This window comes from Marmota monax, unplaced genomic scaffold, assembly GCF_021218885.2.
Source record: "Marmota monax isolate L192 unplaced genomic scaffold, Marmota_monax_Labrador192_F-V1.1 WCK01_AAM20220418_F8-fsc00120, whole genome shotgun sequence".
In the NCBI taxonomy this organism is placed as follows: Eukaryota; Metazoa; Chordata; class Mammalia; order Rodentia; family Sciuridae; genus Marmota; species Marmota monax.
The window spans coordinates 1,136,230-1,156,422 of record NW_026694424.1 but is presented as its reverse complement, the minus strand read 5'-3'; the positions used below and the strand labels follow the sequence as shown (position 1 = coordinate 1,156,422).

At 40.5% G+C, this 20,193-nt stretch overlaps 1 protein-coding gene across 1 annotated transcript; it reads right to left on the bottom strand.

The window, feature by feature from the left end:
* Positions 1-379: 379 nt before the first annotated feature.
* Positions 380-13,488, bottom strand: Ptger4 (prostaglandin E receptor 4). The gene is made up of 3 exons (XM_046468262.2): positions 12,895-13,488; positions 11,503-12,421; positions 380-2,276 (listed from the first exon to the last, which is right to left on the bottom strand). Exons 2-3 carry the CDS (start codon positions 12,376-12,378, stop codon positions 1,680-1,682), a joined length of 1,473 nt encoding a protein of 490 aa, XP_046324218.1. The 5' UTR covers positions 12,379-12,421; positions 12,895-13,488; the 3' UTR covers positions 380-1,679.
* Positions 13,489-20,193: the final 6,705 nt, after the last annotated feature.

The window sequence follows — 20,193 nt, the reverse complement described above, 5'->3', positions numbered from 1 at the left end:
GTTGATACCCCAGACCTACTGAATCCGAAACCATGTGTGTGTTTCCTATGCTCTCCAGATGACTCATGCAGACTGAAATTGGAGAAGCACTGATCTAGAGAAATCGAAAATGGGAACAAAAGTTTGTGCTCATTTTTTGTAATAACCATTTGAGTACTTTACATGCAGCTTTTAGAGCATAACACTATCTCACTCACCACCCATGTAAACTGTTGAACTTGTGTACACTTGGATCATGTTTTCTAATCTATTCTCTACTAAGTGGATTTGAGGCTTTGTACTATTCTTGCAACTTCTTCAGGATAATTTAACATTTAAAAAAATTCTGTTTAAAAGGATGTAGAAGAAGTCCTGAAATGAAGACCATACAATTTCCAAATTGAGGATATGGAACTCAGCTGGAATGCATTTATTTATTATAATCCCCCAAATAATTTCAGTTGGTACAACTACTTCTTAAAACCATATCAATATTAGGCTCAGAATTTAATCACAACCAAGCAATTCACAAAAACACTTTAAGCAACAAAACATGCTTAATATTTCTTTAGGAAGGTCCTTCAAATACATGTACAGCATCACTGGGTACTACACCAAACTATTAGAAGGTGACCTTTATGTGCCCAATACAATCATATGACACTCTTTTGACACATGTAAAAGATGAATTTAACTACATCTCAAAATAAAATCTTTAAGGTGCAACTTGTCTTATATTTTAAAGGATATTCTAGGTCATTTCTTAGGCAAGCAAAACTATGCACACTTTTAGGGGGAAAACAAACTGCTTAGAGTTTTTATATCATACATTTCAATTATGGGTAAACACTTAAAATTTTATATTTTAAAAAGTATCAGTTAGTGGAAACAAAAGTTGAATTTCCCAGCGTGTCAGGTTCTCTTGAATTCACAGCTTTCTGGATAAATAAGTGTAATGTCACTAAAATAATTTCCACTATTATACATAGTTTGGAAATAATAATATTTTGGACTATAATTTTCACATCTTAAAGGATGTGTTTTCTTTATTCCTTTGTCAATACTAAACTCTTTCTTCAAAAATTTTGTATCTATTTTTGACACTTTGGCCTGAACTTCTTTATGGAAAAAAAAAAATCTAACATCTTCAACTTTAGCTGGTTACACTGGGAGGAGAGGGGTTATCATAACTTTATTATACCGTGTATCAACAATAAACCTTCTCATAGAGAAGAAAATACTTTAAATACCTTAAATCATATTTACAACAATAAAAATTCACATTTCATGCTTTAGTGAGACATTTAAATCAGCCATAAGGTAGTAGTCCTCATAGTTTATTAAAATAGAGCCCTTCTGGTATCTGGGCCTCTGCTGTGTGCCAGACAGAAAGCTCTTGATGTTATGAAAATAGCATAACTTCTGCCATCCTCCCATCCAGTCACAAAACTGAGGGTATTTCCTCCTAGCCATCAAGTTGCGGCTGTAGTCCTGTGTCCTAGCAGGGTGGCAACCAATGTGCTGCAGGCCCCTGAACACAGGTGAATCAGCTTGATGGTTTGAAAGTGCTCAAGAGCCTGACTATTCTCTATTGTGAGTCATGGATGAAAGCAGCCCTTCTGAGCACAGCTAAACTCTTAATGTGGCTATTGCACAGGATTTTAGACGGTTCCAGAAACAGTGCTGTCTTTCCCTAGCTACTATATACATTTTTCAGATAAGTTCAGTGTTTCTCTGGGAAATGTGACTTGCAGGGAGTTACCCTTAGGAGCGGGCCCATCCCCGCTGCTCCTTCCTCCAACCTCATCCACCAGTAGCACACTCTCGGAGGAGTCCTGGCCCTGTGAGGAGTCTGAGGTCTCTGATATTCGCAAAGTTCTCAGTGAGGTGGTGTCTGTTTGGGCCAGGCCCATGCCAGGCACGCCTGGAAGTAAATTCCTGCCTGCAAGGCCACTCTCACTTAGGTCTGGCAGGTAGAGGAGGGTCTGAGATGTACTGCTGATCTCCTTCAACTCCCGGGAGATGAAGGAGCGAGAATGGCTGGACATGGCAGAAGACGTCCTTCGACTCTCCGAGCAGTGTTGTCTGGAGCGGTCTCTTCGGGACCCACCGATGCGGCAGAAGAGGCATTTGATCTTCTCTATTGCTTTACTGAGCACTGTCTTTCGTAGAAGGATGTATATCCAGGGGTCCAGGATGGGGTTCACAGAAGCAATTCGGATGGCCTGCAAATCTGGGTTCTTGCTGATTTCTCTCACCACACTTGGCTGATATAACTGGTTGATGAATACACGCACCTGCATAAACGAGATGCCCACATTTAGATTTTATAATTAAGCAACCGGGAAAACGCTTAAATGCTATATCTATGATAGCAATATTAGGTAGCAGCTCTCTTCTGTTAGTAACTTCCAAGAAAAGGGCAGTTTACACAATGAACCTCAGAATAACCGGTTATTTCAAAAATGCAATTACATTTGTTTGGAGTTAGTATAAATAAATATTTTTGTAAGAATCTTATGAATATCTTGCGTAGATCAAAGATGGTGTACAAAAATGCAATGTATGTGCACGAAACATATGAATAAATACCGTGAGTCATCCGTGAACTGTGTGTGAACTAAAAAGGACACGGAAGCCATTCGACAGGAAAGTCTGGTATCTGGGAACTCCCAGGGGCAACCCTGCTGGTTTGAGACTGCCCAGTACGTGTGACTTCCTCCCTGCCTCTAAGTTCAGCACAGCACGGGAGGGAGATGGGGGTGACCCACTGGAAACACAGCCAATCAGAGGTGGGTGTGTTTTGCCAAGATGCCAATCAACCTGTTTACTACAAGACCCCTGCCACACGGAGAAGCAAGACTCCTCCCCCTGACACCTTATCCCTTCCTTTGATGTATTATTGCTTAAATAAAGAATTGGAGCCATTTTTCAGTTGTTCAGTTCCAGCTCCTAACAAGGCTGGAAAACCTATCAGGTGCTCCAATTCCTTTATATATATATGTATTTTTTTTTCTGGTTCTGTCTCTTACTTTTATCTAATTATTCCAGATTTTCTATTGCTCAGGCAGCTCTCAGTCTTCTAAGCAGGAAACTACCCTGGTGGGGTGCTGGTTGTCCCTCAACAAATAAAGTCTCCTTGTGAAGCATTTTGCTAACTTAGTTTCTGTGAGTGCTTTTAAGTTTTCATCATTCTAATGAAATCTCTTTTTATCCAAGAGCTACTGATTTCCCCTATCCGAGCAGCTGTTGTATATATTTTATATGATACTCATTTTTAAAATCAGCTAAACATTTAATCATTACAGAGAGCTGTGTTTTAGGTATTATGGTAGGTTTTAGGGACAAAAAGTTGTACTAGATGTCATAAACTTTCTGAAGGCAGAGAGTAATGTACAGTCCAGAGGACCGAAAAGTGGATCAATTATTACTGTGGAGTGATTTAATGATATGAGAGAGGTGTGCACATGGGAGCTCAGCTAATCCAGACCTGGAGGACACACTTCCTGGAGGAAAGGAAGCCCTGAGTTGTGATGGATGAGTAGGAATTTGCTAAATATAGAAGGAAGGAAATAACTTTCAAAGAGGGATAGCTCCATGTGCAAAGTCGAAGAATGAAATAATGTCAGCTTCTAGGAATGTTGAATGATTCACTGAAAAAAGCATAAATTGGTATAAACTTACAGAAAACTATTATTTTGCTCCTTAGAAAAAGCATTTGTTAAGTGTATACTCTCAAATTTAAATATTTTTTTAAAAAATCTAGATCTTACTTCTAATCACACTGGGATCATTTATGTAAAAATTTCATCTGTAATTCACATAAAATGTGTTTTTGAGATCGCTGCCATCTATTTAGTAATTATTTAGTCAGTATTACCTGCCTTTGATAATTATTTTAGGGAGAAGTTAAAAGCAATTATATTTTTAAAAAATACTTTCATTTATTTTTATGTGGTGCTGAGGATCAAACCCAGTACCTCACACATGCTAGGCAAGCACTCTACCATTAAGCTACAACCCTAGTCCCAGCAATTCTTAAAGCTGGGAAATATAAACAAAAACTATAAAAAAGAGAAAAAGGAACTCATAAGAGCATACCTAGAGCCCATATCTATGAATTAGAAGCAAATATTTCTAAATTTAACAAGACTTCAGGACATTGCTGCCTTTACCATATAGTATAATAATTAACGATTCATGCTGTTATGAATCATCAGAAAAAGGTGGTGATATTTTAGAAAAATTTACAACAATGTGGACAAAACAACAAAAATGGAAGTTCAAAATGTTTCAAATAAGTTTCATTAATTTTCAGAATTCAACTTATATGAAAACCATTCCTGGATGATGCTAGATCAATGACATTTAACTATATTTCTATGTCTTCCTTAACAGAAGTTTAGATATTAATCAGCTATAGGTCCACTGATCCTTCATTAAGAAAATCTTGTTGGTCTTCCGTCGTTTTGCTTTGGGAACTTACTTGGTTGCAAAACCTGACCCAAACTTGGCATCAAAATCTGATCCAAACTGACTATGATACTATTTTTAGTTTTATTTATTCATATTAGAGTGAATATTTCTGTTTTGTTCCAGGGGCACTTTCCCAGATCTGATGGAAAGATCACACATTTTATGACATACTAATAACTGATTGAAATTCTGAATTCTGAAACACATCTGGCCCTACAGATTTAAGATTAAGAATTGTGGACTTGTAAATTCATCAAACAGAGTGATCCAATGACTTTAAGATGAAATTATCATTTTGATCTCTGGAAGACAGCTAAATAAAGAATGAATAGCAGTATATGAAGTCTTCTCTTAAAATACTTGCAGGAACTATGCTGGGATAAATGATGATATCAAGACAAAGCTTGACTGATTTCTTTAAAAAATCTTCACAAAAATTAGTAAAACAAAGCATTGTGTTTTCTTCTTTCCAGAAGCTTGATTGAGGTCCTCAGTGATACCTGGGAACTAAATGTTCCCTTGAGACTTTCCTCAGATGAGGTATTTTTTACTGAGACCTGAAGGTTCTTCTCAGAGTTCCCCACATTGTTGTCTGTTCTGGGCCCCCAGGTTCCAGATGAATTCCATGATTTTTTATTTTGTTTTGTTCTACAAGCCTATATTTCTGCTTAAGAATTATTTCCTGCGATCGGAGTCAATGGCAAAATGCATGAGGTCTATATTTTACTCACATCCCATATTATGTTTCTAAGATTAAAAGAAATGACACTTCTATATCTGTCACTGTCAGGTCCTCTGTGTGTGGCAGGGTTTGTGTTGACTTGAGGCTTTAGTGCCTCTAGGTGGCAGTGTTGCTCCATCCCGGCGTCTGGTAACAGGGTGCCTCCCTAGGATGCATTTTGCACAGCCATTTCCAAGATTCTTTCAGACCAGAATCTTGGACAAGTCTGAATACTGCATTTCTGAGATTTTAAACATTGACATGTCATGTTGCTTGTTGCTTCTTTACCACAACCTCAAAGGAAACATGGTTACTACTTTAAGGAGGAAAATTTTTGAATAGTTAAGATGGGATGATATTCATAGCTATTTAAAGGAATTTTAGGACTTAGCATTTTATTTTTAAATTTCTGTGACTTTTTAGAAAAGTCAGAGGATTGAAAAATAATTGATGATTGGTGTTCACAGTCAAAGGTGATGAGAGGCAAGGAAAGTATCACTTCTGTGCCTCACTTCATCCACAGCTATAATTAATTCTGACTACTGCAGAAGGGAATGCTGCGGGGGAAAGCTTACAATTTAGTACAAGCTGCTAAACCTGGCTTTTAATGTCTCCTCACTAAAGGGGAGTTCACAGGGTAGCAGAAGGATGAGTAGAAAACACAAATTCTAAATTCAGGGAGAAGCATCCTTAAAAGTAGGTCAAATTATTTGAAAAGAATGAATATGAATGATGAGTTTTACTTTGAATAATATTCTCAAAGGAGGTTTACTTCAAATAGACATGGGGGAAGAATCTAAAACAAAAAGTTCATGTATTTTGTAATGTTTGAATAAATTTAGCAACTTCTGCATCACTTTAAAGGCTACTTGATTTTTTCTCCCTGAAGGGAGGGAAACCCAGATTAGGATGGGAATATCTACAGCAGTACTTCAATGTCATGCGGGGAGGTGAAAACTTTTCTGGCACTCATGTCCAACGGGCCCTATATGTTACACAAATAAACAAGTGCAGGCAGTTTCCAGTGCTGGAAGACTGTGCTGATGATAAAACAGAACCTCTGAGCCAGAGGGGGAAAAAAAAAATCCTAAACAATTCACTGAACTCAAGCAATACCTCAACTTTCAGCCAATTTTAAAAGGTGACTTTTAAAAGCTGTAGTAGCTGCAGATTTGTGCACATGATTTTCACTAATATTGTCATACATGAAAATATTTCAAACTTTCTGAGACTGATTAGAGCTTAGGGTTCAAGAGCATTGGAATGTAACTTGGAGAGGATTTGATAAATTCACAAGGTGTAATGATAGGAAAGTTCAAGGGAGGCTACATGTTGTAGAGGTAAATGCCGGAGCTTTGTGATCAAATAAACCTCTGTTCAAATCCTGGCTGTTCTTACAATTTGTGCATAAGTTGTTGAAGTGTGTACTACAGTGTCCAGGATAGAACACATATGCTGGCTCTCTTTGTTTTTCTTGTAACCTATATAGGGACACTTGGCCACTGTGGAATAGATCATTAATTTGAAAAATGTGGGTAGGGGGTAACTTTAGGATGTGGTTAATGACATGGTATTAAAAACATGTACTTTCTACTTAAGAACAACCTGTTTGCAGGGAATGTTGAATTGACAAAAGAATGTTGAAATCTTAATCAGAACAATTTAATAATTGATTTTCAAAATAGTAGTACTTTCCAGTAAATACCAAGATCTGTAACTGGATTTGTGCACGCATGCTACTTGGTCTGTTCCAAGAACATAAAAGGAATTATCTGTGTGTGCTCAGTTATCTCACTCACTGCCTTGTGAAGAGTCCAGAATTGACACAGCTGTTACTAGAAGGTCTTACCATTTTTTTTCTTTTTTTTGAAGTGAAAGATCATGGAAAGAGTTCTGACTCTGTGGTGGTATTAAAGACCTCATTTCCCATTCCTTCTGGGTCACTAACTGAACACTTATTGCAGGCAAGTTAATCTCTGTTAGTTAATCTCTACATTGCAAATTTATTTCTAAATTTTTTAAACTCTCATTTTCAACATTTTAAGAAGACTATAAGAATAACTTCAGCTCTAGGGGAAAAATATCTTGTTAGTAGGTGTTCAATGAAACCAAGACTTGACAGGTCAGCAAAGGGTGGTGAAAGGAGCATTTGACTAAGATTCACCCAAGCAACCCAGTAAGTTTCACTGAAAAATTCTTTTTTTTAAATATCTTTTTAGTTGTAGATGGACACTAGCACATTTCTTTTATTTGTTTATTTTTATGTGGTGCTGAGGATCAAACCCAGTGCCTCACTCGTGCTAGGTGAGCACTCTACCACTAAGCTACAAATTCAGCCCCAACTGAAAAATTCTTCATGTGCAGCTAGGGAAGCTGGCGTGCAGAGACGGTGAAAAGGACAGTCTGCTCTACTCTCTTCCCAGAGCTTTTACAAGATTCAAATGAGATGTCAGATGTGGAAATACCTCACTTTTTTTGTGTGTTATTCTGCTGTGTTCAAGGTGCTACTTACTACTGGGTCTGCAATTTCATGTTATGACTAAAAAACTTGCTTCTAGAAATTGCTATTCTTAACTTAGCCAAAGTTATTTAAAAAATCAAATCTTTTCGATTCTACTGCAATTGTACCCAAATTTACTGTCTTATTCTATTACCCACAAATGTAATTCTTACCTAAAATCCCATCAGTTATTTTATAATGAGATTCCAGTTTGCCTTAAATAAAAAAGTGCATCTATTTATACAGTTTTCATCTGCTTTGATAAGCTTTTGCTGGTCAAATGCTGATGATCAACTAGTTTCTAGTAATTTTGTCTGTTCTTCTATTTGAAATCAGTCTTAGGATTTTTTAAACACCGGAAAATTGAATAAATGATAAAGTATGCTTAAGATAAAGAAAAGGGGATTACATTCTTTGGAAATATGTAGATAAGACAACCTCTTTAGCTTGTCTTTATAGAGACAATTAGTTTATAGTAAGCAACTAAATAGATACTCACAGGAAGTTATTTTCCTAAGGACTTAAATTTTATCTGACCCAAGCAGAAGATTAATCAAATTGACTATTCCACTCCCAGTAGAGATGAATACTTGTTAATTCAGAGTAAGGAAAAAGAAAATAAATAAATATGGCTTTGGCTTGCCTGTGCATGAAGGAAAATGCCTTTCCAAATCCTACATTATAATTGCTTAGCCCTGAGGCAAAATATTTGATTACAATCATTATCTTAACATTAGTACTGTAACTGCAAGATTAGGTAGCAGAAATTGATCTAGCTACAACATTTAACACAGGGATGTTAGGAAGTTGTCTTGCTTGCACATTTCTGAATTCAATCCTCTTTTATTTAAGTGTACTCTTTCATTTATTCAGCTTTTCCTGTATTAAAATTAAAAAAAACAAGATTGATTACAAATAGACAAAAGACAAAATAACAAGAACCACCTTCCTATCAAATCTTGACATTTGATATTCCTATGGATTTCACTTCCACTTTCTACCTTTTTTGTTCATTGACTATGATTCACTTCAGACAATTCTGTAGGTTCTGCTCAGCACAATGAATTCCCCAACCTTTCTTAAATTTCCATTCCAGACTCAGATCTATTTATAAAACATTTATTTTTTGATAGCAGACTGAAATTTACCTTTTATACTAAACTCAGTATCACACACCCTCTTAGAGCCACTGTAGCTTTTTCTTTCCTGGTGTCCCAAAGACAGAAACTTGGCTGCTTTCCAGTGGCTTCATATTTCTCTACTACTTTGTGTCAAGCTTTCAAATTTCCTTGAGATTTTAAAAAGAAACTATATATACCCTGGTAGGTAACCTTTCCAAGTGATTCAAAGGATTTGATTTTTCCTCAGATAGGTTTAGCAACAACTTTATTGGATAAAAGTTAAAATTGATGCTTCATTAGTTTCCCTGCAATTGAAAATAGAGCCTGCTGCTTTAACTGCCAGAGAGTTTAGAAGCTTTAACCTTAAATTACATTATGAGAAAGGTGAAAAAGAATGTTGCAAAAATAAGCCAAGGAGGACTGTAATTGTGGATGTTTCCCTTTTGATTCTTTAATTGCTGAAGTGTGCGTGGGTGGATGGGTAATAATATAATATCCCATTACTTAAAAATTTACACTTAAACTGATTCTGAAATTAGTTTTCAGTAGTCAAAACTTAAGGCTAAAAACTAAGCCACTACGATTTGTAAGCTTCCTTACTTCACAAAATCTATGTAAGTTCTTGACTAACATGATTACTTCTTAACTGAGCCAGTTTCAATGTTCAGGTTGAGATTACTTAATTATCTACTATATATTACTGACTTTCTACAGACTTGACATTTTTTTGTTAGATTAAACTATGGTTAATTTGCAGACCATAAATACAAGTACAACAACTTATTGTCCTCAAATAATTTCAAAGGCTTTGTCATAAATGGTCCTATACTTTAGGGCCAAGTCTACTGTCAGTCTATAATAGAATGCCTCTCATGATGATGGAGGAAAACCCTGTATCCGTGGATTTGCAGGAATCAGTAGCTTCACATGCTCACCTCCAACCAAAACATTTAGAAAGTATGAGCTTGTTGCTAACCTCCTAGCTCTGATTCCTTAGTTCCTTAAAGTGGATGTTCTGTAAATAACAACCACTCACTTTGTCATTTACTGTTCTGCAAAACATAAGGCAGAGGCCAAGGAACCCAGACCTTAGCAGGGGCAGAGTGCTTTCTTACAAAAGCTCACTTGATCCTGAGTTGCCATCACAGACAGTAAAATATGTTTATGTGGCTCAAGTGTGACTTCACTCTGTAAATTACACTGGGTCCTGGAATGGCTTAAAGGCTCTTCTGCCAATTATATTTACTTCTGTTTACACCAATTGGCAAGAAGCTACTGTATGCTGGCTCCCAGCCACCTCTAAGTTCCTTCCATTTACAGTCACTTATCAGAGATATAATATTTTTATATCAAATAATCCTGGACAGTATTAATAAAATAAAGGAAAGAACAATAGCCCGTTACATGTATTTCCTCTTGCTTCCAATAAGACTAAGAAAGAGCAGTCATCTCTTTTTTGAGTCGGTGTTTTGTAATTTCCAGGAATGCAGTATTTAGAGAGATGGAGGAACTTAGAACTAGTTTCTTTCAAGATAAACTAGATAAAGAATTATGTTCACCTGCCTGTCTGTTACTGGTGCATTCCATCTTAATAACAGGCAAAAATAGAGAAGTAGGTAGGCTTTGAACCTTTCTGCTTATTTTAAAAGTTAATCCAAAGGCAACTTTAAAGAGAATGTTGTCCTGAAAATAAAGTGTACCAAAACTTTAACACATACAGCACAAAGGCCAAAATTAGAAGTTGTAAGAGAGAGAATGCAATACTATAGGAGCAGGGTTTGGAGTCTGATGGCCTAAGGGCCACAAAAACTGTAGAATTTTGTCTGGGCAATAAATAAGAATCCTCTCTAAATCTCATAAACCTCCATAAAGCTACTGTACCTCTCATGGTTATTTGAGTATTCAAATCCATTAACTTATATAAATCAGCCTGTCCATAATTGGCCCCCTCAGAAATATTACTTTCCTGGCCTGCAGAAAGAACTAATGAACCTGAGTTTGGGCCATGCCCTGTGCAAGAGTTATAATTTGTATGCATTAAAATGTTCTCCCAGGCACAGCATGGTAAAGAGCAGGGAACCTAGCTCACTGTGTAGTTTCTGCTAGATTATTCTCAGCAATTATTCCCTTCTTCCTCTGTGAGGTGAAGGAGTTAGGCAAGGCTCAAAAGCATTGGCTATCTCTTCTAGCACTAAAATGCTACTTTATCTAAGGAAACATAACCAAACCAAAAGCTCTACATAAAACAAAACACCCAAAGCCCCATTGGCCTAAGAAATGGTTTGCAAGAGAGATCATCACCCCTGATGTTTTCAGGCTCTGCAAGTTGTCAGTGTGGAGGACTGGGCTAGGTCACCCTACAGAGAGGTTCCCTCCACAGGTGACAGAGAGAGGGGTGTGTGTTCCCAGACAATCGGGGACTAATGTCAAGCACCAAGGGGTAGGTAGGGGTTGTCCCTGGAGGGGGAGGAACCCAGGCTTTCGGAGAAAGAGATTCAGGGCATATAGGGGAAGGCACCCCTCTCCCAGTCTCAAAATTGGGCACTCAGAAGGCCTCCCCAGAGGCTTTCTCAGAGAGGCCCTGTGGGGGGTTCCAGCCCCTATTTGGAGAAGACGCAATTAAGTAATCCGAGGGAAGAGAAGGAGCAGGAGGAGAGGGGTGGATGAGGGAAAAGGGCAGAACAGGCCTGAGCCCGGCCACTCACCACGAGCGGGATGGAGCAGATGAGCACCACCAGGGAGGTGGCAATGAGTAAGATGACCATCTGGATCTCCGCGCCCGCCATGCGGCGGAAGCTCCGGCGGCGGCGAAAGTCGCTGAGGCGCGGCAGGGCTGGGGAGGCAGAGGGGTTGCCCCGACAGGCAGCAGAGGACACCGCGGCGGCGGCAGCCGCGTGGTGCTGCTCGGTGCCCAGCGAGGTGCGGCGCATGAACTGGCGGTGCATGCGGAGCAGTGCGCCGCACACGAGCACGTTGCAGAGCACAGTGGCGAGAATGAGGAAGGAGCTGAAGCCCGCGTACATGTAGGAGAAAGCCGCGTACGCCGTCACGTTGGTGGTCCAGTCAATGAAGCACCAGGTCTGCGGGTACTGCAGCTGAGAGCGGCCGAGGCCCATGTTAGGCAGCGCACAGAACAGCACATTGGATGCATAGACGGCGAAGAGAGTGAGGCCGGCCAGTCGCTTGTCCACGTAGTGGCTGTAGAAGTAGGCGTGGTTGATGGCCAGGTAGCGCTCTATACTCATGGCACAGATGATGCTGAGGCCCGACAGACCGAAGAAGAGCAGGATGAAGGTGCTGTAATCGCACAGCGCCTGTTCACCAGGCCACTGGCCCTTCATGTACGTGGCGATGGTCACTGGGCTAACCAGCAAAGTGCCCAGTAGATCGGTGACAGCCAGCCCGCATACCAGCGTGTAGAAGGTGGTCTCCTTCTGCTCCTTGCGCGACTTGCACAGCACCACGATGGCCACCAGGTTGCCCACCACCCCGAAGATGAACATCACCGCCGGGATGGTAACGGGGCTGTTCAGACGGTCCGGACTCGAGGAGGCGGATGCATTAACCGCCGGCGTTGACATGTTGGTGGTCGACAGTGCACAGCCTTGCGGAACGATGCTGGGTCTAGGGATGGCAAGCGACAGGAAAATGATCAGTGTGCGGAAGTTATTACTTGTAAGGTGTTAGACCCCTACCCGAGAAACTCTGCTGATGAGACAAGGGAACTTGATCTTACTTTCTGGACTGTAGCCACTGACTGACTTGCGGCTATCGAAATCCCCAGGCTCCCGATACGTCCTGCCAACAGCACCACTCTACTGACATTAATATTTAGATGCTGATAACTGCCATTCTCTCCGCCGCCTCCTCTCAAACGAACCCACTCCATTGCCAAGATGAACAAGACCCATCTCAAGGGAAAAGTGACTCGCAGTGTTGTTGTTCCCGAAAGATTATGAGTCGATAAAATTCTCACAGCAATCAAGTTATAGAAAACGATTTGGAAAGCTTGCTCTCTTTTCTTAGTTTTCCTGGGGTAGTACCCGACCACTGCTCTGTCTACCCGATGACCACTACCCCATCTTGCACCATCTTACCTTCAGTGGACGCGGTTGTAGCAGCACCGTAGGCGCCCAGGCTCAGGCCTCAGATTCCTGGACCTGCCCCCAACCTGCCTTCAGCCTCGTCCGGTTTAATGTGGAACTTACTAAGCCTTAGGCTTTTTCGGAGCTGGGTCTCCGTGGCTGCCAATTTTCCGGAACTGGGATCAGAGTGGTCAGTTTTCAAAAAGTTGTAGAACAGGAGGGGCAGCAGATGGGTTAGTGAAGACTGGTGTTGAGTTTTTTGTTTACTTTTCCCCTTTCCTTCAAATATGAGTCCCCGCTTGGTAGAGCCCGCAGGTCTTGGCCACCGGCAGGTAGCGTCCAGGTGTGTGGCCGCGCGCGCAGGTGGAACTGTGCGTGGGTCCTCGGTTCCTGCCGCCCTCCTCCCCAGCCGAGGGCAGAACGGACGGCTACCGTAGTTGGCGGCTGCCACTAAGACCGCTCCTAGTGTCTTGGGGGTGGCTCGGGGTCCACGCAATCTGGGGCTCTGACCTAGAGCTGTTCATCTTCCTCTCTGGCTGCCGGGTTTCGAGAGCTCCGCTCTCGCCCTTCCAACCTCTGTACAAACTTTTCTCCTCCTTTCAAGTTTCCCTGGCAGAGGCGGAGACAGACGGCGCGCGGCCCAGGCGCCCATTGGCTGAACTAGAAGGGGGCGGAGCGTGTCCTCGGCGAGCGCCGCTGGGCGGATGCCGGGCTCAGACTAGCGCCGCTCCAGCTGCGCTGCTGGGGGGACTCTTGAAAATCTCACCCGCGGACTTTCTGAGAGGGCACCGCCGGCGGTGATCAGGGGAAGCCCCGGTGCTTTCCCGGGCACCCTCACAGCTTCTCCCGAACTCTCCATCCAGTGTCGGGGGCAGGGGGCGAGGGAGACCACGCTAAAACTGTCGTCTCATCTCCCTCGATCCTGGCGGTTCCCAGTGGGCTATTTCCCGCAACCTCTGCTCGCGAGGTGCTACGTCTGTGCCTCGGGAAGGGAGAACAATGGCTTTGGGACTTCACACTGGAGTAGCGGTGGGGAGGAGAGGTGGGAGTGTGCGTGCGCGCTGTACCCTATTCGGGTGCGCGCGCGGACACGGTGGGTGGAGGGGTGGGTAGGTACCAGGCTTGGGCGTGGAAACTACGAAGAATTCTTCCTCTCACCATAAAAGGAGTTGGTTGGCAGTGCCCGGGCTGCGGGCTGCGCTCATAGGGCACCGCAGGATAAAAGAGAAAGGGAGGGAGGGAGGGGGAAGAGAGAGAAACAAGACGCGATTACAGCGTCTCCTGGCCCAGGTGGCCGAAAACCTTGTGGCTTGGAGAGTCCTGGAGAGAATTGGTGAGAGTGGGAGTACAGTCTAACTGCGGAGATCTCTCCCCCTGGGGAATTTCTCCGACCTGAAAGAACAGGTAGACTGAGCTTCCGCCTTGAGCCGGTTGTATTTCTGTTAGACACCTTCCCCATAAATCCTTGGAAAGGCCAATCAGAGGGTGAGAAGGAGGTTGAAAGTCACGCAGGCAAAAGGATTCTCTAAGCATTACCTTTACCCTACCCTTTTCTTTGATTTACGGTTTGTTTGGCCTTGTCTGGTGGTGGAACAATTTTTCCATGTACTCATTTATTAACTTCTTTCTACTTAAAAAAAAAAAAGGTAAAGCGTCATGGTGTAATTAAAACCGCTTCATCATTAAAAAGAAAAAGGGGGGGGGGTGGAAACTATACAGTGATATTGTGTGGGCTTTCACACAATTGAAATTCCTAGAAAAACCTCTTTCCATCTGTAGTACGCTTGCTTTTAACACATCTCACAGGGTAAGTAACGTGATTCCTTTATATGATAATCTGGCACGCTTTCTTAAATATGATTTCATGAATGAACAAACCTGCTAAGAATTTGTCTGGTTCCCCAGTCAGTCTCAGTAACAAGTGAGTAATAAGAGAACCAAAGAGAGCATTTCATCAACGAATTTCTGGTCATAAAATATCTAGAATCACATTGACATGTGTTAAGACATGTAGCATCATTCTGTCATGTATACTATTTTATCATAAGTATCAGAAGGAGATAGACAAATTTGTTAGCTAACATAAAAAGAATAAATGGCAATTGGGCATTTTCTCAGTCTTAATCACTACCATAACCACTTCTGATGTCTATTCTTCCTTTGTGTTATAACCTCTGGGAACTGTGCATTCTGCCCCCATTCCTTACTGACCACACTGCATTCTATCACTTGTGTCAGCTGTTGTCAGTAAATATGTGAAGGGAAGGTGGGAAGTTAGTTCTACTCACTTTCTGCTCATAATTTTTTCCCCAGTTTTCTTTCCTTTTGAAGCTCCTTTAAAAAAACAGAACAATTGCAATTGGTTTAATTAATTTTTTATGATGAATATATTAAAAATAAAACTGAGGCATGCTGCTGAGGAAATTAGTCACTATTACAGGTTTTAGCATGTCATTGATAAGTTGGGCTTCTTATCAACAGAACCCTTTTTTTAAAAAAATGTGTTTTAAAATTTCTTTCTGGTAGCTTTAAGATGATGGGAAATAAGTAAAAATTCAGTATATGAAACTAAAGTGCACTGAGGTTTATCTGGATCCTCTTTTAATGCATGATTCTTCAGAAGTTAGAAGTTGAAAACTTGCAAAACAATTTTATTTCATTAGTTTGAAAAACCGGGATGGTGAAGTTCAATTTACCTCATCTCTGCAAGGATTCCACGTGTCAAAAGGAAAGGGAGAATTGCCATAATTAAGTGGGCAATTCTTGTTACTGCTTGTATAGGTCAAGGAAAATATTTTTTATTCTAAGCATTGTTGTCTGTTTTCCCTTGCAGTTTCTGCTTCAGTCCTTACTTCTCTGAAGTGGAGGACCCAGGCTCACTTCTTTGGAATTGGCATTAAATCCTCTCTGAAGATATGAATTACAGTGGATGGGGTAGAGAGAGAAGATGGGAGGGGAGGGAGGGGGGATGGTAGAGGATAGGAAAGGTAGCAGAATACAACAGTTACTAATAGGGCATTATGTAAAAATGTGGATGTGTAACCGATGTGATTCTGCAATCTGTATTTGGGGTAAAATTGGGAGTTCATAACCAACTCGAATCTAATGTATGAAATATGATATGTCAAGAGCTTTATAATGTTTTGAACAACCAATAAAAAAAAATAAAAAAATAAAATAAAATAGTAAAAAAATAAATAAATAAATAAATCCTCTCTGAAGGTTTAAACTAGTCCAAAAACTGCCTGACCCAACTGTTTGATGGCTCTGTTCTAGCTGTTTGACTGCTTTGAAGTAAACACCTTAAGGTGGGAACCCACTTAAAAGCAAAGGCTGCTAAGGGGCTACTAACCACGTTCACTTTGACGAGGTTGAATCTTCTTGGATCAAAGGAAATATGGGACAGGCAGACCCTGTGTTTCAGCCAGCAGGAATGGGGTAAGAAAGGGAATGATTCCTGGGAGGAAGGCAGCAAGATGACTCAGATCTGGCCTGGACCCTTACTGAGCTACAGCTGGCAGGATCTTAGTGCATTCCCGAAGCACTAACATTCATGTCGTAAAGCCTGTGCAAATTGTGTTTGCTCTTGTGTTTCATGACAGGCCATGCGGAGACTCAAAACAGAGTGTAAAAGGCATCTATCTGGTGCAAATAACACAGTGCCCTTGGACACATTTGTCTTCCACACGCTCAGCCAATTGGTTCAGTGGAATATAAACATGGCATTCACCCCTGGGCATGGAAAGAGGCCTACTATGATTGTGGTTGTGGCCCTAGTGGTGTCCCTCCCTTTTCAGTGGTACATTTCAAATGTGTGGTCTCCTGATTATTTTCATTTTCTAAACATGAATTTTATGCTGAGTCTAGGGCCTGGAGTTGCTACACGTGTCAGAACTGTAATTAACTCCCCAACATCTTCATGTGGTGTTCAATTACTCCTGTGGAGGCTGGTAACTGAGAGTAATTACTCTAGGCTGCCTCCTTCTCCGACAATTACACTCCTCAAAGTGATGCTTTCTGCTCTTTTATTTGTCCCTTCTTTTTCTCTAGCTGCTTCAGTTATACTCTTCTTGTGAATTGGGCCAATGGACAAAGGAAGGTGACTGTTTACCTATGATTGATTATTTTTGAAGTTACACGTGGAAAGATAAAGCCTAACTAAGTTCAGGAGTCTGTCTTCTATAGGAGGGAGGATCTTTTGATTACATTTCAATTCCTTCTCATGTCCCAATTTTTTTTTTTTCTAAACTACAGAAGATTCACAAGACAGGCATGGTAGTGCACACCTGTAAATTCAGTGACTTAGGAGGCTAAGGTGGGAGGATTGCAAGTTTAAGACCAGCTTCAGCAACTCAGTGAGGCCCTAAGCAGCTTAATAGAATCCTGTCTCAAAATAAAAAGGGCTGTGGATGTAGTTCAGTAAAAGCACCCCCTCGGTTCAATCCTCAGTACCAAAAAAAAAAAAAAAAAAAAAAGATATACAAAACTCACTGGTTTAATCATCAACACCAGCATCACCTGTAGCCCATGTTGGTGCATCACTTTCACACTTGGATTCACACATGATTTTTTTTTTTTTTTTTTGGCACCAAGGATTAAACTCAGGGTTGCTTAACCACTGAGCTACATATCCAGCCCATTTTGTGACCAAAGATGTATTAAAGAAATAAGCTATTATTTTACAGACATAAGGACTCAGTTTATCCTACCAGATGCTATAGCTGCAGGGTCCACTTACTTGGCATCAGCTCATCCTGGGCACAACTGAGACCCTTGTCCTGCAAAAACTGGTAATGTCCTAGCACAATGCTTGGCATACCCAAAGTATCATGAGAGTTCAGGAAATTAACTCCTTGACCTTTGTGCTCCATATAATTTTCATTTTCATCTGTTCTCACAACAGTCTCTTTTCTTGCAATACCTGTATACACAGAAATATGCATCCAAACTAAAGAGGTATGTGTACAAGTTATGGCCTCCATCCCACCCATCAGCACATCTCTCATGCATTTCCAGACATAGATTCTTCCAGTCCACCTAAAGCACAGGGAAATATGATGGGTCCATTTTCCAGTGAGCAGGGGCCATGGCCCCATATACTCATTTTTGCTATTCATCTTTCCTTCCATTTATCCACCCAACAAACACTCACTGAGAGTCCACTGCTTATAAGTGTGCACTAGCCTATGAGTATGCACTTGAGTAAAATGAATAGTTCCTGCCTCTGTGCAGGTTACCATGTAAAGGAGGAAGATTATAGTCCAGAAAGAGGAAAAAAAGACATCAAATGTACAAATAAACTCACACTGATACACATTTACACACTGTGATCAATGCTATGAAATAAAAAAAAAAACAGGAAAAACTTCATTCAGATTTGAGACTAGAAATGACCATTCTGAAGAAATGTCATGCTCTAAAGAGAGTATTGTTTTCCTTGAAAATGTCTCTCTAGTTAGCAACCAGAACAGACAACCTTCCACACCAAGTACAAGAAGCCTTAAGCATTCTGGCTGAAAGCTTTGTTTTCTCTGTCTCATGCTTCAGAGAAGACAATTGAGATCTTATAGGTCAAGAACTAGGGCAGAGAAGGTTTTGGAGAATTCAGAGTGCATTATGAGGAAAGTAGGACCTAAATAAAACTGAGTGAGGAGCCCTGAAATATGGGAAATCATCAAAGTTTGAACAGAGGCACCCATTACAAAGAATTCTGTCACTCTACCAGGTTGCTTAGTGAACCCCTTCAACACAAGTTGGTGGGGAAGGAAGAAGGAGAGAAATGGGGTATCATTCATAAAATGGGCTTTTCTAGAACCATGTCTTGATGTGTGAAGTGCCCATAAGTTCTTGATTGTCAAAGAAAGCCCATTTGTCCATCCTTTTGGCCTAGATGACAAATCTTTCAGCTTTGAACCCCAAATCAAATCTCATCACCCTAGCCAGAGGCTGCTCTTAAGACAGGGAATATCTAATGATAAATACTTAAAAATTCAATAAAGTCTTTTAAAGATAGACTTTATTTTTAGGGGTTTGGAACAATCATTTCCTTTACAGAGCCAGCATCTACCTGATTCTTTAAGCTACTGTGTTGATTTTGTAACATTTGAGTCTTGGGGCAGATGTTAACATCTCGTTTCTCCCTTCCACCTATAATAATGGTAGAAGCTTTTCTAGAATTCAAATTATAGGTCACTACTGGAGGTTTTCTTTAATACTATATCTTCCCTGAAGAAATTCTCTGCACCAACTCCCCCTGCCTCTCCCACTAACTCCTCCATAGAATAGCAGCAGTAGAAAGAGTCCTGAGTTAGCAAACCAGGATTCTAGACACCTGGATTCTAGACACCTGGATTCTAGATCCCTGTCTAAAATGACTTGAAGAGCTAAGCCAAGCAGAACTTTACAACTTCTTCCCTTTCTTCTACTTTTCTTTCTCGGTCTGTCTCCTTCCATTCTTTTCCTCACATCTCACTATCAGCAATCTCAAGAAATAACCTTTATTAGGCAATTGCCATTTGCCAGGAAATGTACAAAGTACCATTAGTGAATTATTTTTTTCTATTGTACAAATGAGGATACTGAGACAGAATTTTACAAATGAGGATACTAAAACAGTAATTTTTCCAAGGTCACAGAGCTCAAAAGTGCCATGAGAGAAGATTACATTAGTTCCCAGTCCTAAACGTCTCATCCATCCTTAAAAGAAAAAGAACAAAAGCAAGGACATTTCAGTAAAGTAAGAAATGTAGGGGATAGGAAAGGTAGCAGAATACAACAGTCGCTAATATGGCATTATGTAAAAATGTGAATGTGTAACCGATGTGATTCTGCAATTTGTATTTAGGGTAAAAAAGGGAGTTCATAACCCACTCGAATCAAATGTATGAAAGATGATATGTCATGAGCTTTGTAATGTTTTGAACAACCAATAAAAAAAAGAAATGTAAAATGTTTCTGAATATTAATGCTGTATTTTGTGTAACTACAGGTGCCAGAAATAGAAAATGGAAAACTTCATTATATTTTGATTTTATCTTATGACTACTTATTTTCATTTGCTACTTTACGTGGGGTAGTTCACCACTTCTGCGGTTGCCAAGGGGACTGATAATTTCTACGACAATTAAATGATTAAATACTTCCTTGTGAAGCTCTGGTTTTTTCTGTTCACAAATACAAGGCCAAAATCAACTTTCCTGCTTAGGTTGAGCCTATGCATAACAATAAAGTGGAATGTTGTGTCAATACTGTGAAAAAATATCAAATGTGTGCAAACTTTGAGCCAGGGATTGTACTAAGCCCTTAATATTT

Excerpts from the sequence above, each read along its gene's own strand:
- Ptger4 (XM_046468262.2), bottom strand. The coding sequence starts at position 12,378 with ATGTCAACGCCGGCGGTTAATGCATCCGCCTCCTCGAGTCCGGACCGT. Across the intron at positions 2,277-11,502 it reads TCTGCTCCATCCCGCTCGTG|GTGCGTGTATTCATCAACCA; the intron begins GTGAGTGGCCGG and ends TCGTTTATGCAG.